This window comes from Tachypleus tridentatus, chromosome 4 (assembly GCF_004210375.1).
Source record: "Tachypleus tridentatus isolate NWPU-2018 chromosome 4, ASM421037v1, whole genome shotgun sequence".
NCBI classification, from domain to species: Eukaryota; Metazoa; Arthropoda; class Merostomata; order Xiphosura; family Limulidae; genus Tachypleus; species Tachypleus tridentatus.
This window is the reverse complement of record NC_134828.1, coordinates 38,775,178-38,802,486: the sequence shown is the minus strand read 5'-3', so window position 1 is coordinate 38,802,486 and position 27,309 is coordinate 38,775,178. Positions and strand designations below refer to the sequence as shown.

Below are 27,309 nucleotides of genomic sequence, written 5' to 3'. Positions count from 1 at the left end.
GGTCTGTATAGGTAAACGTCATAGCATTATTATAACTGTTACACTAACGATTAAACGGAATTTTAAGTAAGGCTTCAGAAGTAGTAACAGAAGTTTAAAAAATCTGAAACGACGATTTGTTTTCTATTGGATTAGTGATTTAAATGTTATATTTACATTTACTGTATCGTATTATAGCGATATTAATAAAACATATTAGAACAGAACACTACAATTTTACTGTGGTAATACATGCACTTTTACACTATAGATACATCTTATAGAATGGAACAAATAAGGAAAACTTTAAAAAACTACAATTTGTTTATTTCTATATAATTAAGCACAAATTTACACAAATGGCAGTGTGCTCTGCCCTCCATAGGTATCCAAACTGGGTTTCTTGTGTTTTAAGCTCACAGGCATATCCTGTGCCACTGGAAAGGGGGCAAATAGCCACAAAATACTATCGTATGCGATGTGATTCATCGTTTCTTGATATGCGACTTTCCTTTTCCAACACTACAGACAAAACTAGTCTAGCTCAGTGCAAAGTTATAAACACAAAAACTGACTAGGCCTAACCTTTCGCTTCTTCTTGTGGACGGAAAAGTTCACAGCTTTGGTGAGTAAAAATATTGCAGGTAAAACTACGACTTATAAAGACTGTTATTCAAAACGTTTATAGTACAATACTATGCTATTCAAAACGTTTGTAGTACAATACTATGCTATTCAAAACGTTTGTAGTACAATACTATGTTATTCAAAACGTTTATAGTGCAACACTATGTTATTCAAGACGTTTATAGTACAATACTATGTTATTCAAAACGTTTATAGTACAATACTATGTTATTCAAAACGTTAGTATAATACTATGCTATTCAAAACGTTTATAATGCACGACTCTGTTATCCAAAACGTTTATAGTGCAGCACTATGTTATTCAAGACGTTTATAGTACAATACTATGTTATTCAAAACGTTAGTACAATACTATGTTATTCAAAACGTTAGTACAATACTATGTTATTCAAAACGTTATATAGCAAGGCTCTGCTATCCAAAACGTTTATATAGCAAAGCTCTGCTATCCAAAACGTTTATATAGCAAGGCTCTGTTATCCAAAACGTTTATAGTGCAAGACTCTCTTATTTAAAGCGTTAACAGTACACATTACAGCGTAATAAATTGATCTTAAAGAGACTTGTAACGTCATTCTTAATAGTTTTGTATCGGTTCTGTGACGTTTTGATTCATTGGTTTATTTAACCCTTAGAACACGTTTTTACGTGGCTGGTTGGAATATTGTATTCACTTGTGCATGTATATACTTTCTAAAATAACCATTTTAGTTTTGTTCGAAATTAAATAAAACAAGATAGAATCTTCAATAACCGCAACACTTGAAATTCTTTTTTGCAGCATTAGAGTAAATTAACCTATGATACTTTTTCTCTCTCTTTTTATTAATTATATTTTTGCACCAGTAATACCAAACGTGGGGCATGTGTATACCCGATTCAGTTATATTACTCATCAGAATCTCCATCAGTTTACTCTCAAACTGAAATTATTTTAGGCAGGGTTAGAGTAAATTAATCTATGAGACTTTTGGGCGTGGTCGGATACCTCAATCGAAACCGTGTAACCCCCTGAGTCTAAAACTGCAATTAGTTCTTAAATCGGCCAAAGGATGACGAAGCTATGAGCTAAAGGTTTGTACTTGAACAAAAACAAACTTAGAGTCGTTCTATGAGCCACTTTGCCGCGGCTAAAATGCGAAAACTCGAGTCTATTATAATACTGTAAGAATAATTTCCTACCTAAGTTAATACCATTGATCCTTTATCTGTTTATTTGTTTAACACATGCCTACTCAAGGCGCCATGCCAAAGGCAGGAATTGAGCCCAGAATGTTAGCGTTTCAAGCTATAAAGCTTATCGCTCAGTCGCCAGGTTGAGTAATCCTTAGAAATAATATGTATCAAGAGTAATCTTTAAAGCTGATACACGATTTTACCGATCACTTTGGAAATATATACTTAACATCAGCTCTTGGTAAGTAAGAAATATAACAGTTGATTTAGTTGAGTTATTTTTCATCAGATATACTAAACTTAGAATTTCTGTAAGTTACTTATTCCTGTACAACATAATGCAGATTATATCCTTTTGACATTCTAATAACAAATGACTATACATATTATTTATCATAGTTAAAAACGCGTAGAAGAGAAAAGTTAATAAATTACTTTTAAAACAAAACAATAAAACTCTACAACTTTTCAAAAGTGAATATTTCTTGATCACGGGCGAAGGCAGAATGAAGCAATAGATAAATAAATGTTCGTTTGGTTTTACAAAAAAAAAAAAACTTCTTTCTCTCGAGTCCGATTAAACACTTATTGTTGTTATTTATTAATATTTTCCACAGCTATGATTTTTACTGTTTTCTGAATAATCTATCGCAAAAGTAAACGAAGAAGTAAACATTCCCTGGAATGCAAACACAAGGAATCTAAAACTAATGTTTTTCGCGTTTCGTATATTAACGAACAGAAAACAGCCGTGTTAGGCCTATTTAAGTCTCGTCTTTTATTTTTATTTTTGCACCTAGATTGTAAGACTTGTGTTTCACGACATGGTAAGTTTGTCTATAAAAGAGAGGAACAAAGTAAATGGTGGTAAGATATAACGATTATCGCTAAAAACATATCATTTTGTAATTAGTCTCTGTTCACAAATGGTAGAAGACTTAAAAGTGATTAGTTTAATACTGGTATAATAGTCTTTTGTAACGAAATGGGTTTGGTGTGAATTTCGTCCAAAGCTACTCGAGGGCTATCTGTGCTAGCCGTCCCTAATTTAGTAGTTTGAGACTAGAGGGAAGGCAGCTCGTCATCACCACCCACTGTCAACTCTTGGGCTACTCTTTTACCAACAAATAGTGGGATTGACCATCACAATATAACGCCCCCACGGCTGAAAGGGTGAGCATGTTTGGTGTGATTCGAACTCGCGACCTTCAGATTACGAGTCGAGTACCTTAACCGCCTGGCGATGCTGGGCAACGAATTGGGAAAAGAACTTCCACAAACGTATTTTCATAAGCATCCAGCATAATAGTTTGTTAGAACTAAATTACACAACGGATTACTAGTGCTCTACTTATTATAAGCTCTCATGCTCGTGGTTTGCAGTCGAAATTTTTCTATATTTCTTTAAGTGTGTTTTTAATATTATCTGAAATGAAAAGCGCAAATATAAATAGCTCTGGGAATTGAAAATTAAACTCGCAACGTTCTGATTACTAATCTTAATTGCTACATTTATGTCGAAGAAGTCGTAATTAACATTCTTTCAGCGATAAATAAATTTAACAATTATTATTTTTACTCACTTTGAAACTGATAATGTTGCACATATTATTTTTATTTTGGGTATAGCTTTAGTTTGCCTGCATACATTATACGTACGTAACCATACATAGCTTTCACCTTAAATAGAAATAACAAAATACAAACACATGTCTCTCTTTGTGAACTAAAATAAAAATCAGATTAAAGCTAATAAAGAATTATAAGTGTCATTAAAATATTTATTAGTTGGCTGTTAAAATATTAACAACCTCAATTCAAACCATAATGCAATATACAGACAACGTATACATTATTTCCGATCTGTGAGTACTAATGGTGTATTTTTGTTTATTCGTTGAATTTTGTACAAAACTACTTGAATGATATGAGCATCGTCAGTCCTTTAGTCATCCCCACCCCCTAATTCTTGGGCTACCCTTTACCAACGAATAGTGCAATTGACACTCACATTATAACACCACCAAGGCTAAAATGCTAAGCATGTTCGGTAACGAGGACTCAAACCCACGGCACAAATATTGCTTGTCAAGCTACCTAATCACCAGGACACGTTTGGTCCCTCTGGTAAAGCTCTGTCTTTTAGAGCAGACGTGCAGAGATGAACTCCATGCGATACCATAAATTATTCTACACACCTTATGTTGTAATTGCTTCGTAAAAATGGCTATAAATCCCTTAGATGATGCTTTCTCTGTGGTCAGTAATTCAAAACTAAGGACGGCAGGAAGTATTCTAAACTACACTTCGATCTACAAAAGTATTTTTATATTTACGCATTTGTTTGTTTGTTGTTCTTTGTAATAATTAGTTTTCAAACAAAGGAGAATATTGTATTAATAATATTTACAAAAATCTGCGAAATATATTTTATCAACTGATGAATATTGTTTAGTTTACAACTGAAATGGCTTAAATATTCGTTAATGTTTGCTCAAAGCATGTGATCTTTTTTGTTGTTTTGGTTCAGTTACGCATGCTCACCAAGTGACAAATAAAAGCACTAGTTTTGAAAAATGGGGTAAAAATGTACGAAAATTAAGTTTATTTATAACTTTATTACCATATTAAAACAGTTGACATTTTTCCATTGTATACTCAGTGATTGACTAATACTCTTTTATTCGTGGCTCGACATGGCCACGTGGGTTAAGGCGTTCGACTCGTAATCTGAACGTCGCGGGTTAGAATCCCCGTCGCACTAAATATGCTCGCCCTTTCAGCCGCGGGGGCATTATAATGTAACGGTCAATCCCACTATTAGCTGGTAAAAGAGTAGCCCAAGAGTTGGCAGTGGGTGGTGACTAGCTGCCTTCCCTCTAGCCTTACACTGCTAAATTAGGGACGGCTAGCGCAGATAGCCCTTGAGTAGCTTTGCGGGAAATTCAAAACAAACAAATAAACAAACTCTTTTATATTTTAAAGAACTACTAAAGTACGTTACTTTTTTAGTTTCATTCATTCTGCTCTTTTCAGTAATGTTCAGTTTTAGGCCTAACGTAAGAAGCCCTTAGAAACATATAACTTGGGCCATATTCCTGTTTGACATATTAGCAAGTGATAATACCAAGTTATTTCTGTTGATAATCTCCAGTTACCTATACAAATATATCTTACTAATGGCGAATAAATGATATTTCAAAATCACACACACACACACATTATATTTCATCAGATTATTTTTGTTTGTTTCACATTTTTCGCACAATGTTCAACAAACTGTTATCTGCGCATAACGTTGCCTAATATTAAGCTGATAAACAAGAGGGAAGTAGCTAGTCAACAGCACCCGCTGCCAATCCATAGGTCACTCTTGTCTGACCGAATAGTGGGATTCGACCATCACTACTATAATAGCTCATCCAAATATCCAAAACGCAATGTTTGTTTTACAGCAACAGGCTGCGAACAATGAACCTTTGGATTCACAGCCTGAGCACGCTTGTCCCAAAGCTTTGTTTAGATTCTTACCGGATTAATCAGAGTGATTAGATAACAACAATATTATACCTTCCTATTAGTAAACGAATGAAGACAAGTTGAAAAAATAAACAGACAAGATTACTGTTCGTATAATTGATAAACAGCTGTATCATTGACAAGAGACTAATAAACAGATGACTCGATGAAGAACAAGTCACAAAATATGAAACTAAATACAAAAGTACTTGCAGAAAAAAATACCTGAGATCGTATGGAGTTTCCAGATAATGTTAGGGTACGTTGCAATCTTTTGCTCTTTAGTATACTTTTTGCTGTCCCCCATTAGCATAGCGGTAAGTCTACGGACTTACAACGCTAAAATCAGCGGTTCGATTCCCACTCGGTAGAATCAGCAGATAGCCCGTTGGCGTTTTGCTATATGAAGACACACACACATACTGTTTGCTTTACAAGAAAAAAAAAACGGCTTAACAATAATTGTCTTATCGTTGGGTTCTGAGAATTTATATTTTGATTTTATTATGTTTAGATGTATATCTAATTTTACGTCTTATTTTTGAAAATATTTAATTTTTTTCTTCTTTGATGAATATAAGTTCGCTTCTATATAGTACATATTTTTAGAAATTCGTTACCAAGAGCACAGATGTTTCTGTAATCGTGCATAATCACCTACTAAACAAAAGTATTCAATAAAGGCAAGTATAAGAACATTTTCTAATTTTTTTGTTTCTTGATATCTTGTTTGTTGAATCGAAATAGCGCTATCGTTCCTAAATGAAGATAATTGAGGGAAAATGTTCACATTATGAATACTTTTGTTACAATCTAGTTCAGCTGAATTTTGTAGGTGTTTCAATCTCTTTAACAACATAAAATCTTATTACGTCAATTGTTTATAATTCTTTATGAAAACAATTCGAATTCGACAAAACATATGTATTGTCTAGTCATTGCTTAATTTTCTTTGAAACTGAAAACATATTGGTGCTCATGTGCATGACTTTGTCAAAGTATGATTTATTGTTGAATATTTCTAACATACAACTCATAGTTATCGATACATTACAATAGACGTTGAAAATCAATCTTCCTGTCACAGAAGAACATATGGAACACATCTGAGTGATGCCAGGAAACTTATCTTTGGAAACAGTTTGTCGATACAGTGACAGTGGAATAACTTTGCTGTATGTGTTATTGAGCGTTTAGTGCACATCTGGACGATGTGTGGTATCTTAAAGATCCAGTATTGTGGATATCGTTAAGATAGCAATTCAAGTCAAACGTACATTGACTTCTGATGAAACAGGGTCGAAATGAAGATTTTCTCATTATCTCATCGATTATCTATCGATCAGTCATTTCAGTGAATGACCCTTATAAAAAACAATGTATTTGGTTACTAGGGGTACGAATAAATGAACTGTTTATTTTTGGATTGTTCGTTTTTGTTTTTTCTTCTAATTATTACTTGATCAGCTGATATATTTGTGGATAATAATTTTACATAAAATGCAAGAGCAAAAGTGCGTCAATAAAATATGCGATATCAGGAATGCCTTAACCAATAAAAAACTTATTTATAGAAATGCCTTAACCAATAGCAAACGTATTTATAAGAATGGCTTAACCAATAACATATTTATTTATAGAAATGTCTTAACAAATAACAAAAGTATTTATAAGAATGCCTTAACCAATAACAAACTTATTTATAAGAATGCCTTAACCAATAACAAACTTATTTATAGAAATGCCTTAAACACTAACAAAAGTATTTATAGGAATGCCTTAACCAATTAGGGACAGCTAGCGCAGATAGCTTTCGTACAGTTTTGCGCGAAATTTATACAAACAAACAAAACCTAATAACATCTACTGCCCAACAGATTGAATGTGTAAATGAAAAGCCAAACCAAAGCATATTGATACGGTCACAATAAGATAAATATATGTAAATATAAAGAAAGTTTACCATTTAGTTAATTATTCGGTTGTTTAAAGTTTGAACTTTGAAATTGTAAGATTTTGTTAGATATAAGTGGATCTGTGTTTCAATTAACTAATTTTACGACTCGGTTAGCCATTGAGTGACAGCGTTAATATTAATACATTCGAATGAAATAACTATTTTAATTATACTGTTTCAATATACCTTTCAGCTCGTTTATTATATTCGTATACCTCTTAGTTATCACTAAACAGCTAAATTTGGTAAATATACAAAGGTCCTGATTTTTTTTATACATATAACTACTTATTCTGTATCTTCGCGGTGCCATAGATACATTTTAAAAATAAATTGTAATGAAGTAATTTATCAAAACCTCTTTAAATAATTTAAATAATTTCACGTAATTACTTATCGAGCTATTGAAAAGGTTTGTTCTAAAATAACTGCTAGAGTTGTGTTAACAGTTAACGGTTTCGTTAATGTCATAGCTGTTGAAAATCATGAGTAATTTTCTGGTGTTAAGCCTAAATTGTTGGTTATTTCTTTAAAATTAAAGGGTAATTACTATCGTACATTTGTAATGTTAACAGTGTAAGAAAACAAGCCCCATGAAATAGATCAAATATACTTATTAGAACTTAAAGCATCAGAGCAATATAAGTTATTGTACACATGGCGTACTTTATCCCTTAATTAACATGATTACCCACAATATCTGGATATTTTTACAAGCTAAGTAACGCCAGAATATGTGTTGTCTACTACAGAGCTTCAGCTGTTAGTCCTTATTAGAATTTCGCTTGCACACTCGAAATATTTTCTACTTTAAAACATATCATAAATTGGGTTTGAAGTCTAAAAAACATAGAAGTCACAAAGTGTAAAATGTGATCACTGCCACCAAACGTTTTGAAAACTGCAGGTCATAAACCCAACGACATTGTGTGGTATCTCCGAGTTAACTGTGTAACATCAAGTCTACACAGTTTCTGTTCCCGTCAAGAGCATCTATATCGTTTTATGACTGTTCTTCATTTTACGTGTCCGTTGTGTAACTTCACTAGAAGAATATGGTATACGTTCTCTTATTCTAAGTATCGATTTATCATGATACTTTATTTATTTAAATTTAAGCTCGTGGAAGAGTTGTCTAGACCTTCACTTTCCAAAGATGATATGAACATCTGGAACGTGAGTATGAATGTGTATACGTGTAGCTGCTATACAATAAATTAACATAGAATGTTTGTTTATTGTGATGAGATCAGCTTATTCCGTTTTCTCCGCACACTTATGTACAGTGTAACCGTTCTTGCTTGAACCACACAAGTGATGAACGTGTCTATGCATCACTGTCAACAAGCTATGAAAAAAAAAAAAAAAAAACACTGAAAGGAACTGCCTAGACAGTTGTGAAGTATAGTTCGGTAAGTGTAGCTTCCACAGAAAAAAGCATATACAGATTTTATGGGATTTTTATTACGAAGAATGTTTTTGTGGGTTGAAAATATATCAATATATTTATATTTTAGATTGTAATTCACGCATTATTATTTTCACAATTGAAGAAATTAAAAACCCTAGTTGATGAGTTGTACAAAGACAATTTTATATCAGTAAGTACGTTTGGTTTTTGTTTGTTACACAGTAATAATAATTTTTTTTACGACTGATAACTTGAGGTGTTAAAGGTAAGTACATCGTTTCGCGACACGAACAGTCGCCAGCGTTTTGTAAATTGCGAACGCAAGTTTTTTTTGGAAAAAATATATCATCACAACCATTAATAGCATGTACGGCTATGAAAGTTAACGTCTCTTCACAGGATCCTTCAGTGCTTGGTAAGAATCAACTACAGTGAAACCATGTTTCGGCGTACCTCGGAAATAATTTTGCTTGTTTAGAATATTTCTGCAAAGCTACACAAGTTTTATCGGTCCCACTTGTGCATAATTCTGAACCGACAGACTAGCAGGACAACAGACAGTCGATAGCATCCACAACTAATTATTGAGCTATACTAATCGAATAGTAGGATTTGGCCCTGATATCTTTATAACATCCCCAAGGAAGTGCGGGAACGTGTTTTTGCATCAAAGGAATACGAAACATAGATCCTCAGATTCGCAGTACACCATACTAACCACAAGACTAGGCCAGATTCTTAAAAACAAGAATCGAAAAACCCATCAAGTTGCTAAAGTTTTTATATCAAACCATCTTGCTGAATAAAATCAAACGTTTCCTTTATTCTCGCATCAGAGATATCACTGCTACAGTCCCTAATTCAGCAGTGTAAGACTCGAGAGAAGGCAGCTAGTTATCACTACCCACCGCCAACTCTTGGGCTACTCTTTTACCAATGAATAGCGGGATTTCCGTCACATTATAATGTCCTCACGGCTAAGAGAACGAGCATGTTTGGTGTGACGGGGATTCGAACCCGCGACCCTCGGATTACGAGTCAAGTTCCTTATCCATCTGGCCCTACCGGGCCTATCTCTAACAGACCAAATAGGTGATCAAACTTTAATCTGTGTTTCCTAATGAACTTTTAACGCCAGTGAAATATTTTTATATTCTATCTGAAAAGGATAACTGGAAAGAAAAATATTTTTTAAAATAATTTGTTCTTTCGTGAATAATCTGATTATGTATAAGTACTTTCTCGACTTGAATTTTTATTCGAACAACATAATGAAGCAGTTTTTTTCATGTTACTAGAGTGTAACAGAGTTAAAATGAAATATTAGAGTTAGCTAATGAGAGAAGAAGTATATGATAATATTAGTGCTAAATTATCTGTTATTTTAATGTTGTTTTTAAGCATAATAGCTATACAAAGAACTATCTGTGTTCTCTCCACCACGGGTATCGAAATCCGGTTTCTAGTTATTTTAGTCTACTGACATACCACTGTTCTACTTGAGGACGTATTTTTAATTGTTTGTCTGGTATTATCTGGCTAAAATGAACCGAGGACGAATGTTGGAGCACTGCAAGGAGTGAGAAGTGTGTTCGAAGACTGTTGTGTTTTAAAAACAATACAGAAACATAATTCATCGCATATATAACTTAATACGTTCAAAATGATCTTATCTTAAATAATTTTAGGTATTTAAAAAGTAACATATACCGTAGAAGATGGACTTTCTGATTTGTCATATTTGTTTGTATTTGCATAATTTAAAACTTCATTCACATATAGACGTTAAATATCATAAGTGGAAACTGCAACATGTGAAGGACGATTTCACTAATAATTTTCAATCAATTTGGTAATTGGCCTACAGATATGGTAGTTTTGTTTTATAAACAATGGTTTTGAGAAAACGACTTAGGTATGTTGTTATGCTAACATCAGACACTGGCTGGTGTTTATATTTTGCCAAACTGTTAGTTTTGAACTTTTTTTTATGTAACTTTGTAGTATTCAGTGGTTCTTATGAGTAATATTTGGAAACCTAAAGGTGAATTTTCAACAAATTTAATAATTGCCTTAGAAAGTGTACTTTGGTTAGGTATAATTCCTGTGTGGTTGCCATGTTTTTAAACAAATGAAACAAAATATGCGGGTCCTCGAACTCAAGTTCCTCTCGGTCGTTCGGCTGTTTCCGTGACGTTTTACAACTATGACGCAATAGTTGCCAAACACGCTGCGTTGCGCGCCGACCATTTTGTTCCTTTCAGTGCTGGTGTTTTATGTAAATCTCTCGGTGCTTTTTTCGGATTACATGCTTTGTGAGACTATTTTTTGTCTTTATATTGCTACTTTATGTTTGTTTTATGATAACATGTTTTACTGCGTTGCTTATGGTTGTAAAAACGGTTCGACATCGGGCAAAAGCTTCTTTTCATTTCAGTGCAAGAAGAAGGAACCGGCAAGGTGGCGACAGTGGGTGCGGATGGTCAATAGGAAGAACTGGACTCCTTCACACCATGCAAAGCTTTGTCAAGGTCACTTTGAACGTTCATGTTTTGTGTCGGATCCCACTGTTTTGTATTCCATGGGTTTTAAGCCAGGCAGGTTGAGACTGATAAAACCATCGGCAGTAGACAGGATCGTCCCCACCATCTTTCCTCCTGTAGAGCTGAGGACTTATCTCAGCCTGCAGCGTACAGGTTCCACCCCTCTGAAGCCATCCCTTGCCATCACGAAAAGAACAAACTTAAAGGCATGTGTGCAGTATAAAGCGATAAACAATAACTAATATAAACAAATAAAACCCAGTTTGTGATACCAATAATTTATAAACACCAGACAGGTTTTGAGATGCTTAAAATTGCACGTGAAATAATACAGACCATATTTGTTGTCATGACTTAGGCTTACCATTCTTCCACTGGAGGTATGACCAACTCGCAACCAGCTTGGGGCTATCAGTATAACTCACAGTTCCGCTACTCTCGCTCGTGGAACTGTCCTCATCACTAGAACTTGTCAGATCTGTGTCAAAAGTAACTGTTCTAGGTTCGTTCAGAGTAGGTTCGAATTGATATGGAGCTACTCGACACTGTTCAGAACACAAAGTCAAAACATACTCCACCTCTGTTTCTCTGTATGCACTGGCCATGTTTATTTACATTCAACGCGCTGGCGTTGGCGGTTTGTTTGGCAACTATTACGTCACAGCACTTTTCCTAGCGGCAAACTTAAAACTAAAACGTTCGGACTGCCGCTCGGAAAGGGCTCTTTCTGCACCAAGTTCTATGTTTCATTTATGAGCATATATTTTTTATAAAAATGTGAACCTGCAAAATTAATCAGTATGAGTAGTTCTTTTGACTGCAAAGTTTTCTTTTTTCTGTAAAATTGACCTTTAAGAGTAATTATTTTATGATTGAATAATCAGTTGAGGACTACATTTCATAGCGATCTTTTGACCCTATCAAAATATTTTCAGTATAATAAAATTATGGGAAGTGGTTCATGAAACATGAGATTCCAGTCCAATCCACGTATTCTAATTTAATTAATCATAATAAAATAATGCTCTTAGATTAAGAAATCTAGCATAGAAATACACACACACTCTTTCTTATCAAAACATGTTAAATGTTAAGCATATGAAAGAGCATTTAATGACAACATGAACCTATTAGAACTCTTCCAGACAAAACTAGGCAAAGAAACCGAACCTATCGACACTAAGATACAAGGTGAATATATCCTGAGAAGTAGTTAATGCTAAAATGTCTTGAACTCAAAGCATAAAAACTATTAAAACTATAGAAACTAAGATACACGAAGGATATACCCCGAGAATAAATTGTTCCTAAAAGGTTTTGGGCTTAAAGTATGAAAAAATCAGGAGTCTGAGTTACATTTTCAAAAAATTTTTCAACATTATAAGACTGTATAACAAAATATTAGTCTATCCACGACTAGACCTAAAAATATGAAAGGTATACAAGGATTATACTTCATTGAAACATTCTTAAATAAATGATATAAAATAAAACATTGTTTGTTACTCGGTAATCCTCAGGGCCCGCTAAGGCCAAGTAGGGTAAGGCGTTCGACTCGTAATCTGAGGGTCGCGGGTCCGAATCCCCGTCGCAACAAACATGCTCGCCCTTTCAGCCATGAGGGCGTTATAATGTACGGTCAATCCCACTATTCGTTGGTAAAAGAGTAGCTCAAGAGTTGGCGGTGGATGGTGATGACTAGCTGCCTTCCCTTTAGTCTTACACTGCTAAATTATGGATGGCTAGCGCAGATAGTCCTCGTGTAGCTTTGCGCGAAATTCAAAATCAAACGAACAAACTCGGTAAACAACTAGATATAGCATTACTCAACAACATCTTTTCCCACAACCAAAACTCCATAGTTATGGGTGACTTAAGTACTAAAAATGTTAACTTTGGATGCCGGAGCTCAAACAACAATGGTAGAAGTCTATTACAATTCATAGATGACAATAATATAGTCTTGTTAAACGATGCCACCCCTACACACATAGCGTATGCCACTAACTCCAGTGACATACTAAACCTGTGCATGTGTACATATAATCTGAGCCAAAAACTAATAAAATTCCAGGTGGGAAAAGATGTTGATAGTGATCACCTTCCAATATATTGTGTCTTCGATCTCGCCCCCCATAAAAATACAACCCTTAGAAAAGAAAAATTCAATTACAGTAAAGCAAATTGGCAAAATTACAAACAGGAATTGGACAACCTATTACCTAATAAAGTTATAAAAGAAGTTAAAACCCATATTGAAATGGATAATTACTGTCAAACAATAACGGAGTGCCTTCAGAAAGCAGCCAAGTTAATAATACCAAAACAACACATGGAAACCCACCACAGAAATAATCACCCTAATCAAAAAACGAAGACAATCAAGAAGACAGTATACATGATAACAAGAGACAGAGAAACCAAAACGCAAATAAACAATATTAGAAATCACATCAGAACACAAATAAAACAACAAAAACAAGATAAATGGGACAACTACTGCTCAAAACTAAATGATAAAACTGACCAGAAAAAATTGTGGTAACATCTTAAAAGACTCACCAATGAAAATACAGTCACAAAGAAATATCCTGCACTCGAACATAATAATACTATAGCACACACAAATAAAGAAATAGCCGAAGCTTTCAAAGATCAACTTCAAAATACTTTTAAAACTCACTCTGATCCAGATATGAATACATATTTCTACAATAAAGTCACCAACCATATATTAAGCAATAAACAACAATTTGAACCAATTTTTCAAATAAGCATAACTGATACAAATATTCGAACTACTCGAAGCAATAAAAAAACATAAAAACAAAGCACCAGGTGAAGATGAAATACAAACTATCCTTTTAAAAAAGGCCACTCCGATATTGTTTGACCACCTAAATTCACTTTTTAACCTATCTCTATCTTCAGGATACATCCCAGTTTCTTGGAAGCTTGCAAATATATTAATGTTCCATAAGGAAGGAAAGCCAGCAAATAATCCTAATAGCTACCGACCGACCAATCAGCCTGACCAGCTGTGTAGGCAAAATTCTTGAAAGAATAATCAGTAATAGACTCTCCACATTTTTGGAAATAACATCAAAATTACCAAAAGAACAAAATGGATTCAGGAAATTTAGACAAACGACAGACCACCTAATCAGATTAACCGAAACCATAATAGATAGCTTCAATAAAAAAGAATGTACTGTCGCTTGCTTCCTTGATATTGAGAAAGCATTCGACACTGTATGGCACGATGGTCTGAGGTTCCGAATGAATGAAATGGAACTACCGCGAGGAATTATTCGCTGGTTATCTAACTTTTTGTAAAATAGAAAATGTAGAGTAAATGTTGAAGGAACATTTTCTGAATACTTTACTCCTGAAGCTGGTTGGTGTCCCTCAGGGAGGGGTGGTTAGCCCTATACTCTTCATCATGTATGTAAACAATATGCCACTGAAGGATCCGAATCATGGATTCTCTTCACAGTTCGCAGATGATGTGGTAGTCTGAAAAAGTGCCGCAACACCCACCATAGCAGCCACTAACATACAACTACAACTAAATAGAATAAGTGAATACTATCAAAAATATAGAATAAAAATAAATACAGCAAAAACACAACTCATAGTCTTTACGAAATTGACAAAACACAAAAAACAACAGCCAGAATTATATATGAATGGCACACTACTTCAGACTCTCCCATCGGCAAAATTTTTAGGTCTGACCTATGATTCAAAACTAACTTGGATCAATCATGTTAACGAAATTAAAAATAAAGTCTTGCGAAGAACTAACTATGCTAGGAGTCTAACTGGTAAAAACAGTGGAGCATCTACAGATAACATACTAAAAATCTATAAAACATATATCAGACCTGTAATAGATTATGCAGCTCCAGCATGGATAACTGTAAACAATAAAATAATTAAAACCAAACTACAAACAATCCAAAACACTTTCCTCACACCTGCATACAGAGTTCCAAGAACTATATCATCTCAGTTCATTCACAAATATTCGAACATACCAACCGTACCAGATAGACTCCTACATAGTACAATAATGTACTTTAATAAGAATTGGATGAAAAACGAATTACTATGCGAATTAGACAGGTACCTCATACATGATGAAGATAGTCTTAAATATCTCTCCCCAGTTAATTTATATTTTAAATATAAAAATAAATAAATATATATATATATAAAGTAATAATAATAAATAATAAAAATAAAAATAAATATACATATGTATATATACATATATGTATTAAACAATTAAAAAAAGCCACCAACAAACTTGACATTCTGCTGATAGAATAAAATAATCACTATATATGAGCCACAATACATGGACATTGCCCTGAAAAGGATCAAAATAATATTCAGTTCTACAATTATAAATACCAATCCGGCAAGAACATAAGTACGGGAAGGAGGAAGAGGTCATAGAAAACCTGACCCTCCAGGGTATGAACTTTTCTTACCCAAACACCGACAGAGATTCGAGATAATCCTCTGTGAGCGTTTCACTTATTTATGTAAGAAAATTTCATGGGTACTGAAATATCAGATTCTTTTGTGATATGTTTTGGTACGCTAGAATTAAAACATAATATGTAGATGACACTGACATGCATAAGGTTAACAAAACTGATTTTCTATCTGTATATAATTTATTGAAGGTTATGAAAACTGTAGTTTTAGATTTTCATATTTAAATAATACACTAAGAAAACACATTAAAATAAGGCATATTATGTGTATTAATAAATGGTATTTTCTTAATAATGATATATTGTATTATCTGTTGGTCGCTTTGTGGTTATAATCAGCACAATTTAGTTTAAAATCTTTAAAATATATTTTCACCAAAATGGTTCAGCCATATGCCGAGAAAAAGAGCTAGCGATACAAAACGTTCTACGGATATTATTTCAGGGTTGGGCGCAGCCTGGTGATTGAAACACTACGATGCGGATCACAGGATTCAGAGTCTGAGCCATGACGTCACTCAACACACTGCAAACTTCCTTGTTTATAAAGGTGACAGTGAATCTCCATATTCGGTTTTGTGAACTTAATAAAGCCCTTATAGTACTGGCGCCGTTGCTTTGCTGGTCCTGTCTCTGGTCCGTATGATTTAAAATCATAGACAGTAATATCTGGATCATATGTGACCTCTGAACTGGTCATTTAACCCATGTGAAATACAAAATGACATTTAAGCTCAAAATGCACTTAAAATATACTCTCAAAACTAATTCGAAAACAGTAATGTAAGAATATCTGATATTTTCATAAGCGTTGAGGCCTGGCATGGCCAAGCGTGTTAAGGCGTGCGACTCGTAATCTGAGGGTCGCGGGTTCGCATCCCCCTCGCGCCAGACATGCTCTCCCTTTCAGCTGTGGGGGCATTATAATGTGACGATCAATCCCACTATTCGTTGGTAAAAGAGTAGCCCAAGAGTTGGCGGTGGGTGGTGATGACTAGCTGCCGTCCCTCTAGTCTTACACTACTAAATTAGGGACGGCTAGCACAGATAGCCCTCGAGTAGCTTTGTGCGAAATTCAAAAACAAACAAATTCATAAGCGTTACATTTAACTAATGACAAAATAAGTCTGAATAAATATATTATGTGGACAGTAAAATTAGACATTCATTCTCGTAACGCTGTTCACTAACTTTATCACTATATCAAAACAGATCGTTCTACTAACACATTGCTCACCAGTCTAATTGTATGTGAAACGTATATATATATATATATATTAACATTCAAAGTACTTAAGTAATAGCTTTATCTTTTTGATACCACTGAATTTAATTACATGATTTCAAAATGTCTGTTTTTATCATCTTAGTAATGAATGGTTTAAAACAATACTTTTACGGTAAGGAACATTAAACTCATTTAGATCACGCTAACACTGTTTTGTGTTCTGGAATTGTCCCTCCTTGGTTTTAATGACATTTTTATATCTTCTGCATTTTTTAACGAATCTTTAACATGAGAAGATCCAACAAATTTTTATCTTTTTATTTTACTTTTAATCATGACATTTAAGTAGATTTTGCAAAGAAGAAAGGAGGCGGGGATCCTTCCTTCCCTGAAGGCTGACGTTACAGTTGATTACTCTGAACATTCGTGGAAATTTCATTAAAAACTTTGATCAAATTTCTTCTTCCAAACAAATCATTATCGTAATGAAAGTCCGCTTGGAATAAAATTAAATATCCAAGAACGAAAAAACAACTGGTGTTTGTAGAGAAATCCAGTTCTCAATAAATTAACGCATTTCTATCGTGAAATCAAACAAAACAAAAAACAATAGCATTGGATACTTAGAACCCGAACACATTTGTGTGACGCGATCATATAACATGGTGACTATTTCTGAAGAGTTATTGACGGACGTTGTGATATGCGTGAAGGGTGTGTGTATATATATATATGTGTGAAATGAAAGATTATATATGTAAAAACGGCTCGTTTGGGTTGAGAAAATATTTTACATAGAAGAGCGAACAATGTTTCGACCTTCTTCGGTCATCGTCAGGTTCACAAAGAAAGAGGTAACTGACCGGAAGCTGACCACATGTTTGAAAGGGGTTGTTGTACTGAGTGTCGAAATGTAGAGGGCGGTATTAGATGTTTGAATATATAATTTTATTTATTTTATTATATTAATATATAAGCCTTTATATTGGTTTATTTTGGGTTTAAGTTGTTGTATAAGTAAGGCTTCTTTAATTTTGCGTTTGTTTATGTTTGTTTCTTTATTTAGTATTTGAGTGTTTTCTATGGTTATGTTGTGTTTATTTGACTTGCAGTGTTCGAAAACGTGTGAAGGTGACTTTTTATGTTCTTTGAATCTGGTTTCCATTTTCCTACTTGTTTCTCCAATATAGAAGTCGTGGCAGTTATCACATTGTATTTTATAAATAACGTTTGTGTGGTGTTTGTCAGTGTAGTTTTTACATAATATAGACCTCAGTTTTGTGCCTGGTTTTTGAATAAATTTGGTATTAACTGGAATGTCATATTTTGTTACTAATTTTTGCCAAATGTTGGTTATTTGTTTGCTGATGTCAGGAATATATGGTATACAGCAGTATATGGTTTCGTGGTTTTTTGATTCGTGAGCTGTATTTACTTTAGTTAGTTGATTTTGCTTTCTGTCTAGGTGTGTGCGTATAATGTTTTCTACGGTTTGTGGAGGAAACTTATTGATGTTGATGAAGTATTGTTTTATTTTGTCTAATTCATCGTTAATTTTATCTGGTAAACATAGTTTTATGGCTGTGTTTATTTGGTTTCTTAGTATGTTGACTTTTTTGTTTTGTTTCATGTGCTGAGTCCCAAGGAATGTATAGTCCAGTATGGGTGATTTTTTCGGTGGATTTCTGTTTTGAATTGTGTGTCAGTTCTTGTAATTTTGAGGTTAAGAAATGATATTTGATTGCTTTCTTCCTGTTCACATGTGAAGTTAATGTTGGGATTATAGAGTTAATGTGATTGAAAAAAATTAAGTATGTGTTCTGTAGATTTGAATCCCGCAACCATGTCATCTACATATCTGTACCAGTGGTGAATGTACTGCTGTGTTAATTGCTTGTGTTTCAACTTGTGTCATAAAAATATTGGCTAGAACTGGTGATACTAGGTTGCCCATGCTTAGGCAATTTGTTTGTATATAGTTTTGGTTGCTGAACATGAAGTTTGTCTTTATCATGGTGAATTCTATGAGGGTTGCTAACTGGTTACTGGGAATTTCTATAGTTGGGTTAGGGTCTCGGATATAGAGTTCTAAGGCTATCTTGCAGGCTTCAGTGGTTGGAACTTCTGTAAAGAGGGATATAACATCGAAACTGGCCATTAAGGCTTTATGATTAAGTTGATTTAGATTAGACTTGAAATTAAAAGAGTCTTTGATGAATGAGCTGGCTGATGTTACATATTTGGAGAATGCCCATGCTATGTATTTACCAAGATTGTAATTAAACGATTCATATGTGGACATTATTGGTCGTAATGGACAATCTGGTTTATGAGGCTTGGGGATGCCGTATATTTGCGGTGTGCGTGAGTTGGTTTTACGTAGGTAGGAATAAAGTTTTGTGAAATTGTGTTGGCTTTTTTCATTTGTAGTAGTAATTTGTTCAGTTGCGTCTCGTGTGTCTTTGTTGGATTTGTGTGTATTGGTTTAAATTTGTTCGTGTCTGATAGGATGTTATTCATTTTTTGGATGTATTCATTCGTGTTCATTATGACTATAGCGTTACCTTTATCTGCTTTTAGAATTTTTATGTTTTTGTCTTGTTTTAGGTTTTTAATGGAATTAATGTCTCTTTTGTAAGATTGTTTTTAGTTTTCTGTTTTGTGAAATTATGTTGATGGTTTTGTGAGAAAATTCTTTGAAAAAATCGTTTGAGATGCTGTTTTTAGGTGTTTATGGAAAATATAAATTTGTAATTTTACCTGGGAAGTTTGGCTGTTGGATGTCAATAAAATTATTTAAGTTGTCTTCTTTCTGTTGGTTGGGTTTGGTTGTTTCCTTGTTTTTCTTCTCTGTAGAAAGTATCACAAGTCTCTTGGCTAGGTCTTCTAAACATGTTTTGATTTCTATGGTTGAAATGTACCTAGGTGCTATTGCAAAGTTGAGTCCTTTGTTAAGTAGATGTATCTCGTCTGTGTTTAATTGACGGTCGGATCTGTTAATTATGAGGTTCGTCAACGGTTTGTCGCTTTGGTGTCTTTTCTGTTGTTTGCATCTTAGTTTTTCTAGTTTTTTGTTGTGGCAGATCTTTTTGTCTCTGTCGTTCTTGACATCCAACAGCCAAACTTCCCAGGTAAAATTACAAATTTATATTTTCCAGAAACAGTTAAAAAATACATTTTTCTCTGTATACTTTTGTCACAATACCAATTTTTTACTTGATTTTTAATTATTTCTCTGTTTAATTTTTTATGTTGTATTCTTTACTGTTATTCTTTATATTTTTATGTTGCATTCTTTACTGTTATGCTGTATTTTTATGTATTCTTTACTGTTATTTGTGTTCTTTACTGTTATATTTTTATGTTGTATGTTGTATTTTTACTGTTATTTTTATGTTTATATTATTTTTATGTTGTATTCTTTACTGTTATTTTTATGTTATATTATTTAGTGTTATTTTTCTGTTATATTCTTTACTGTTATTTTTATGTTATATTATTTCGTGTTATTTTTATGTTGTATTCTTTACTGTTATTTTTATGTTGTATTCTTTACTGTTATTTTTATGTTGCATTCTTTACTGTTAGTTTTCATTTCTTTGAAATTAATTTTGATTTCCCTCTTTCTGTTTGATAGTTTTTATTTCTCCTTTGATAGCAGTTGCCAAGTGCAATATACAAAGAGACTTAACCGTTTTACAATCCAAGTTTTACCTGTTTATAAAAATAGTTCTTTTATGTGTATTTTTCAATGCATTTATCCGGTGTAACTCAAAAATAGTTAACTAGGCCTGCGTCTTGAAAAGAAATACGTGCGTCAAACAATGAAAGCAATTTACCGTTCACGCAAGTTGCTTTCTCGTGCACTTAATCTTTTACGTTAATACATATGGTATTTTGTGAAAATGTTTGTTTAGAGATGACAGGTATTGTTGAATTATTAATTTATTAATTGTTTGAATAAAAACAATTACTATTAGATACACAGAAGTTAAGTATATTGTATTAAAACTATCAGGTCATCCCTTAAGTAAAGTCCGATTTTAGGTTCAGAAAAAGAGAAAGGATTTCAAATGCTTTTACTGTTATTTAATCAATAATGTATGTTCCATTATTATTAATTACTTCCTGCCAACAATTCACAAGCTTCTGAATGCCACTTCTATAATATTCTTGGGGTTTGAAGATAAAGAATGTAGAGAGGGAAGTTTTGATATCTTCATGTGTTCCAAATTCTTTTCCATCAAGATAGTTCTGAAAACTTTGAAATAGATGACATTCAGATGGGGCAAGACCTGGAGAATAAGGAGACCTATTTTCTTTCAGTGCAACTTTCAAGCGCTCTAACTGTTGACAAGAGAAGTCTTGTGTAATTGTTATATTGAGTAGCAACAACTCAAAGTGGATCACATCAACAATATCCCACCAAACGCTTAACAATACTTTCCTAGGGTGGAGGTCCAATTTGAGCTGTGCTTTAGCCAGTTTGCCTGCACTGAGCTATTGTCTGTGGCGCTTAACATTTTTATAAAATATCAATTTTTATCTCCAATCAATGACTTGTCCAAAAAGTGGGTTTTGCTCACAAGAGTGCACGAGAAGTGGAAATGGACCCATTTTCCCAGTTTTGATACATTTCCAAGCTGTTGCAGATGACAGTGAACTGTTGAATGGGTTGAATTAAGTTTCTGTGCTAGTTCTTCAACTGTTACAGCACAATCTTCATTAAGTGCAGCCAGCAGCAAGTCATCATTAAACTCAACAGGACGACCTGAACGTGGCGCATTACTTAAGCTGTAGTCACCTGATTTGAACTTCTGAAACCACCTTCAACATTTTGTTTCATTGAGAGACTCTCTACCACAAACACTTCAAATGTTTCGTTTAGTTTCTGCTGCACTACTGCTTTTTTTTAAACTCATAAAGCATTATATGCCTAATGTGCTCCTCAGACACATCCATCTTCATATCGGTTTATTTGATTAATGATCTGAAAAAGTGAAGTTGGGTTAGTTTTTTTATACACGTCCTATTACATATTTTATTCATTAAAGTCTTCTACAAAAACAGAAAGGATGATGCACTTTCTGTATTAAATTTTCGGACATTACTTATGGGATGATATGATACTTTGGAGCCTAACCACCTTGTTACTGTCGAAATTGTCACATCCATTTATGGTCTATTTGTGGACCATGTATCCAAACAATAGTCCTGCGATATAGTTTCCACTGAAAGAGGTTCTACCTTAAAAACTCCATGTCCAAAACACACCACTATTCCACGAAATATTTCCATAATTCATCTAAATTCCCCTTAAATAGTCCAACCATAAGTGACTTGAGCAGTATTTCTTTATACAGAATCGTATCTGTTTCATTCTTTAGCTGCTTGAGATAAGCGACAGTTTAAAAGATGCATCGGTGAAGCAAGTTGTGTATACATCTCTTGTGTCGCTTTTATGATGGAGATAATTTTTTATTATTTTGTGCACCGTTTACTTGTATACCCGAATGACTTTTGCCACTGACGTCGAAGTTTGTGGGTTCTTCTCCCTCAAAGACACCACACTTTGTTTACCACTGCTTGGGTAAATCATGTCACACAACTCTTTCGGAATGTTCTTAATATCCATTGTTAATTAATTATTTTTATTTTTTATGAAACTGTAAAGTATAAGGGAAGGCATGGTCCTAGAAATCATAAATACCCGATTTTAACACATTTTTATGATCTGAGTATATGAATATTTTGCATTGGAAAGAGTTAATATGTATTAAAAGTGTTAAATTCTCAATGTCATCTCACTACTTTTGTCAAACATGCTCGCCCATTCAGCCGTGTGGGCGTTATAATGTGATTGTCAATCCAACTATTTGTTGGTAAAAGAGTAGCCAAAAAGTTGACGGGTGGGTGGTGATGAATAGTTGCCTTTCCTTTAGTCTTACACTGCTATATTACGGATGGCTGGCGCAGATAGGCCTCGTGTAGCTTTGCGCGAAATTCAAAACAAAACAAACAAAATCTTTAGTTTAAATCACACGTGACTCCCACGAAGAGTCTGCAACACTCTATACATGCAGAGTCTGCAACACTATACATGCGTGTTTGATAAACTTTGTTACACATAAATAGAGTTTCATTTTCGCAGTAAAAAGAAAAACACTTTATTTCTTTTCCAACGATAGTAATTACATAACTTGGTATTATTTTTGTAAAACACAACTGCATTATTTACTACACTGCAAGCTTTTATTACTGTTTGTTGTTTTGTTTTTGTACTGCAATCACCTCAACGGTAAGTGTAGTTCTTAACAAGAATCAAATAAAACTGGAAATACCTGCAAAAACAAAGCAATAAAAGTGTAAATATCAGTTGTACGTGGGTCATCCTAATATACAGATTAACAATTCAGTGTATCATAAGTCTAGGGACGAAATATGCTTATGATAAAGCGGCGTGTTTGTTACTGTAATCCTTTACAGTTTGTTTTTAAATTCGCGTTTATTGTGTTTTATTCACGATCTCTGATAAAAAAGAGCCAATAACCTGATCGCTTTCGAAAGTCTGTTTCTGAAAAATAACGGTTCAACCTCTGAAAGCGCTCAGGTTAGGGCTTTTTTTATCATTTTGTATCATGACTTCTTGAACCTGCGTGTTTTTTTGATACCATGAAGGTACCACCACTTAAGTAACATGAACACAATTCAGGTAGATGTACTGTTATGCTCTTTTATTTCATAAAACATACATTTAAGGTGATTCAATGATCAAGTACCCACACGATCATTATCTTTTATCAACGAGCGCCCAATTCCTTCAAAATCCACAGTGGAGCGAAAATGAACGATGCCACAGCTACGACCAGTTTTCTTCCAGAATCTGTCTGGTATTTGATAACTCACTTTGATACTAACAATCGGAAACAATTCGATAGGACCGTTGAAGGCTGTTTCTCAGAACTTGAAAACACAATAGCACATATCTTCAACCTCATACCACACATTAAACTGTTATCTATAGACATGTGAACAAACACGCTTTCTCTGATTGCAACTCAAAAGAGCACATTCATTAAACTCAACAACAAAATTCAACATTTTAATGAATTAAAAAACACTTGTTCAAGCATAACTCCAACTTGCTTATATTTATTTATTGTGTTTTAAACGTGTATACGAGAACACTGAAAGGGTTTTCTGTTTATTGTGTCCTGTGTTGTTTAACATATGTTTCTCTTCAGTTTTTTTTTTCCAAATAGATATTTTATTTAAACTGATATGAAACGTTGGATATGGAAGACAGTAATAATAATCACTGTGATATCTTAGGTTTATCTGTAGAGAACAGTAAGTAGCTGAAGAAAGTGATAATTTACATTATTCATCAAAATTATGTGGTGTTATTTTTTCAAAATAGAGTGCAGTTTGACGTGGGAATAACTACATCAAGGTATTTTATGAGTGTTGAATTAGAATACTAACTATTCATGAAATAAAATATATAAAGAGATAACAATGAATATAGAAAATAGTTAAACTTTTTTGTTTATGTAAAGCCAATCTACTTTTAAATAAGTGACCCTGTTAAACGATTTTTTTAGAACTAAGAAAAGAGAAATCGTTTTCCACAGTTGATTTGTCAAATTGAGTCAATGTTATCACAATACACAAGTGCCATCAGTATTCCGTTTGTGTACTAAAAGTTTAATTTTATAAGAAAGCTTTGCAGCCATATTTTCACGTGATGTGAAAACTTAAAATTTCATGTCAAGTAGCAAAATCAATGCCGTTGTCAGCCAGTAACAGCGATTTCGAATGTTACTAGCTTTCATCAGCCCAACAAGGTTAAAGATAGACCTCGTTATTCAGTTGAACATTATATGGCTTCAGAAGTTGAAAATAGCTTGGTGCAATTTGCTGGGTAGCTCGAGACTATTCAGCCTATTTTGGTTCTTCTTCGCATATCGGAAGGATACATTTTGATATAAAAATCAATTGAGTGGAACACAGTTTCTTTAGCGAGATGTGAAGGAAGCAAAAGAAAATATTAACTATGAGCTGTTTTTTTAGAACTTAAGTATAAATTAATTTATTAGATTTCTGGACTTTTATGGTTATTGTCATGCACAAAAATAATTTGTAAAAATAATACGCTTTCTGTTAATTGCGTAACATTAAACACTAAGCTATATAAAAATAAATAATCAACTGAAACAGTGTTGCTGTCTACAGAAACATTCCTTTGAAACGTGTTTGTCTTCAGTTAGTACGATAAGTAGAATAAATGCGTCGAGTTCGAATGTCCTGTACATGTGTATACGTTCACATGAAATATCAGTCGTTTTCATGGATATGTAAATTGTCTGTTAAACTAGTGCATTTATGATCATTTGAGGTACACAAACTTTGCTATGTTAACTTTAGCTACTGTGATGCATACGTTATATGTCTAGAGAACAAATAACTTATGAATAATTGCATATCAAAAACAGTTCTTTTCAGGGCTAGGAAGATTGCAAGTTGGACTATGAAAACCGATGAACTATAAATTATTAATTTAACGTATTAAAATGATCTGTTTGTTATTAGATGAATGAATACTGAAAATGAAATTATAATTGATAAGAGCTGATCTAAGTATAGTAACAAGTTCTTCGAACCCAATCTAATCCTTGTCATTTTATATTTCAAAATATTTAGCGTATATTAAATGTAACAATTTTACCTTAAATGATACCATAACTCATTCATGTGTATATATAATAAACACTATAATATCAGTTTCTTGTGATGACGTCATCATGACATTTGTTATAGCGTCATCAGCCGTGGATCAGAACCATTGAAAGCTAGTTTATTAGTCAGGCACTCAAAGGCATAATCGCAGTTTAGGTACTTTGGTAAGCCTTCATATCTTTTGCTAAAAACACCTGTTAGTAATGGAAGGGTATGTACGCTTTACAGTGAACAGTTCTTGTTCATTCAAGAACAAATTTTTTTACATCAATCATAAAAAATTGCTTTAAACTTAATATCGTGAAAAGATTTACTACGGTTTATTCCATTACCATGTATTTTTAGAATATGTACCGTCCTGCTAAGTGCTATACGTTCAGCTGTAGTTACTTACTATTCTAATTTTACGCGGTTTCCCAGAAAATGTGGATAATTGTATATTTGAGAAACATAGTTTTGTTTATCAGGAACAGTTTATAACTGATATGGTTGTTTTTGTCTTGTCTCTCTCTATAGCCGGCCAAGGAGGAACGGAAATTGTAGGAATATTTTCTTTTATTATCTTAAACCTCAATTATTTAGAATAAGTATTATGTTATAATTTTTACTTGTTTTTTATAAGATTAAACTGATTAAACAAGGAAAACTTTTATATATTTAAGGCACGATTTACTGTGAAAAATAAATAGTTTTGTCTTATGACCTGATTTAGCATGAGAAACATTTTTTGTCTTAAGGTACGGTTTAGTATAAAAATAAATACCTTTGTCTTATAGCACGGTTTAGCATGAGAAATACTTTTTCTCTTAAGGGGCAATTTAGCATGAAAATTAGTTTTATCTTAAGGCATGATTTAGCGTAAAAAATACATTTGGTCTTAAGACACGGTCTAGCATAAAAATTAGGTTTCTTCAAATCATGTTTTACCATAATAATTTTCTTTCCTCTTGAATCAGTAAAGAAAACATTAAAGATTATTACCATGTTCAGAAAATGTTAACATATATGATTTAACATGAAAATACGATGTTCTTATTTCACCTTCCTTTACAGAGTTTTTATGTAACATACATAAAACGTTATAATTCTTAAAATTCAACATAATTTTAATATCATTAATGAATGATATTCTCTTTACTCGTTATTAATTACAAATGTCAGTATTTCACTTAAATTTAATATTCAGTTAATATTTATCGTAATTTTTGTCTCGCATCTTTAAGAACATAGATATCTGAAACGCCTAGATTACCACTAACATTTGCTTACCAGATGATATAATCTGGTAACTTATACCATTTGGTGTGGTAATGGACACTAATGGATAGAATGAATATTTACTCAAATAAATGAACTTTTTATTTTGCTTTTAGAGTGTCTATGGGAAACTCCTGTTACGATTTAACTACAAGGATAAACATTTCTTCAAATTATATTCTAAGCTACTTTGGACCTGTTGAAAGGAAAATGGTTCTTAATTTTTAAAAAAACAAAACAAACGACGTAAAGAACCCTACAAGATTTATATTTAGGTCTAAAATAAAAAAACTTCGACTACGTGGCTTACTGGGACACAAAAAAGTTTAACATTGAATTGTTTT

General features: G+C 33.2%; 1 protein-coding gene across 6 annotated transcripts in view; it reads left to right on the top strand.

The window, feature by feature from the left end:
• LOC143248883 (band 7 protein AGAP004871-like) overlaps positions 1 to 27,309 on the top strand; it is a 143,199-nt gene that overhangs the window by 59,085 nt on the left and 56,805 nt on the right. For 3 of the 6 annotated variants that reach the window (XM_076497776.1, XM_076497775.1, XM_076497774.1), the window contains exon 2: positions 26,225 to 26,247. The exons of the other annotated variants lie outside the window; for them this stretch is intronic. In XM_076497776.1, the coding sequence (XP_076353891.1) occupies positions 26,225 to 26,247 (23 nt within the window). The remainder of the gene's footprint in view (positions 1 to 26,224; positions 26,248 to 27,309) is intronic. 6 annotated transcript variants of the gene reach the window in all.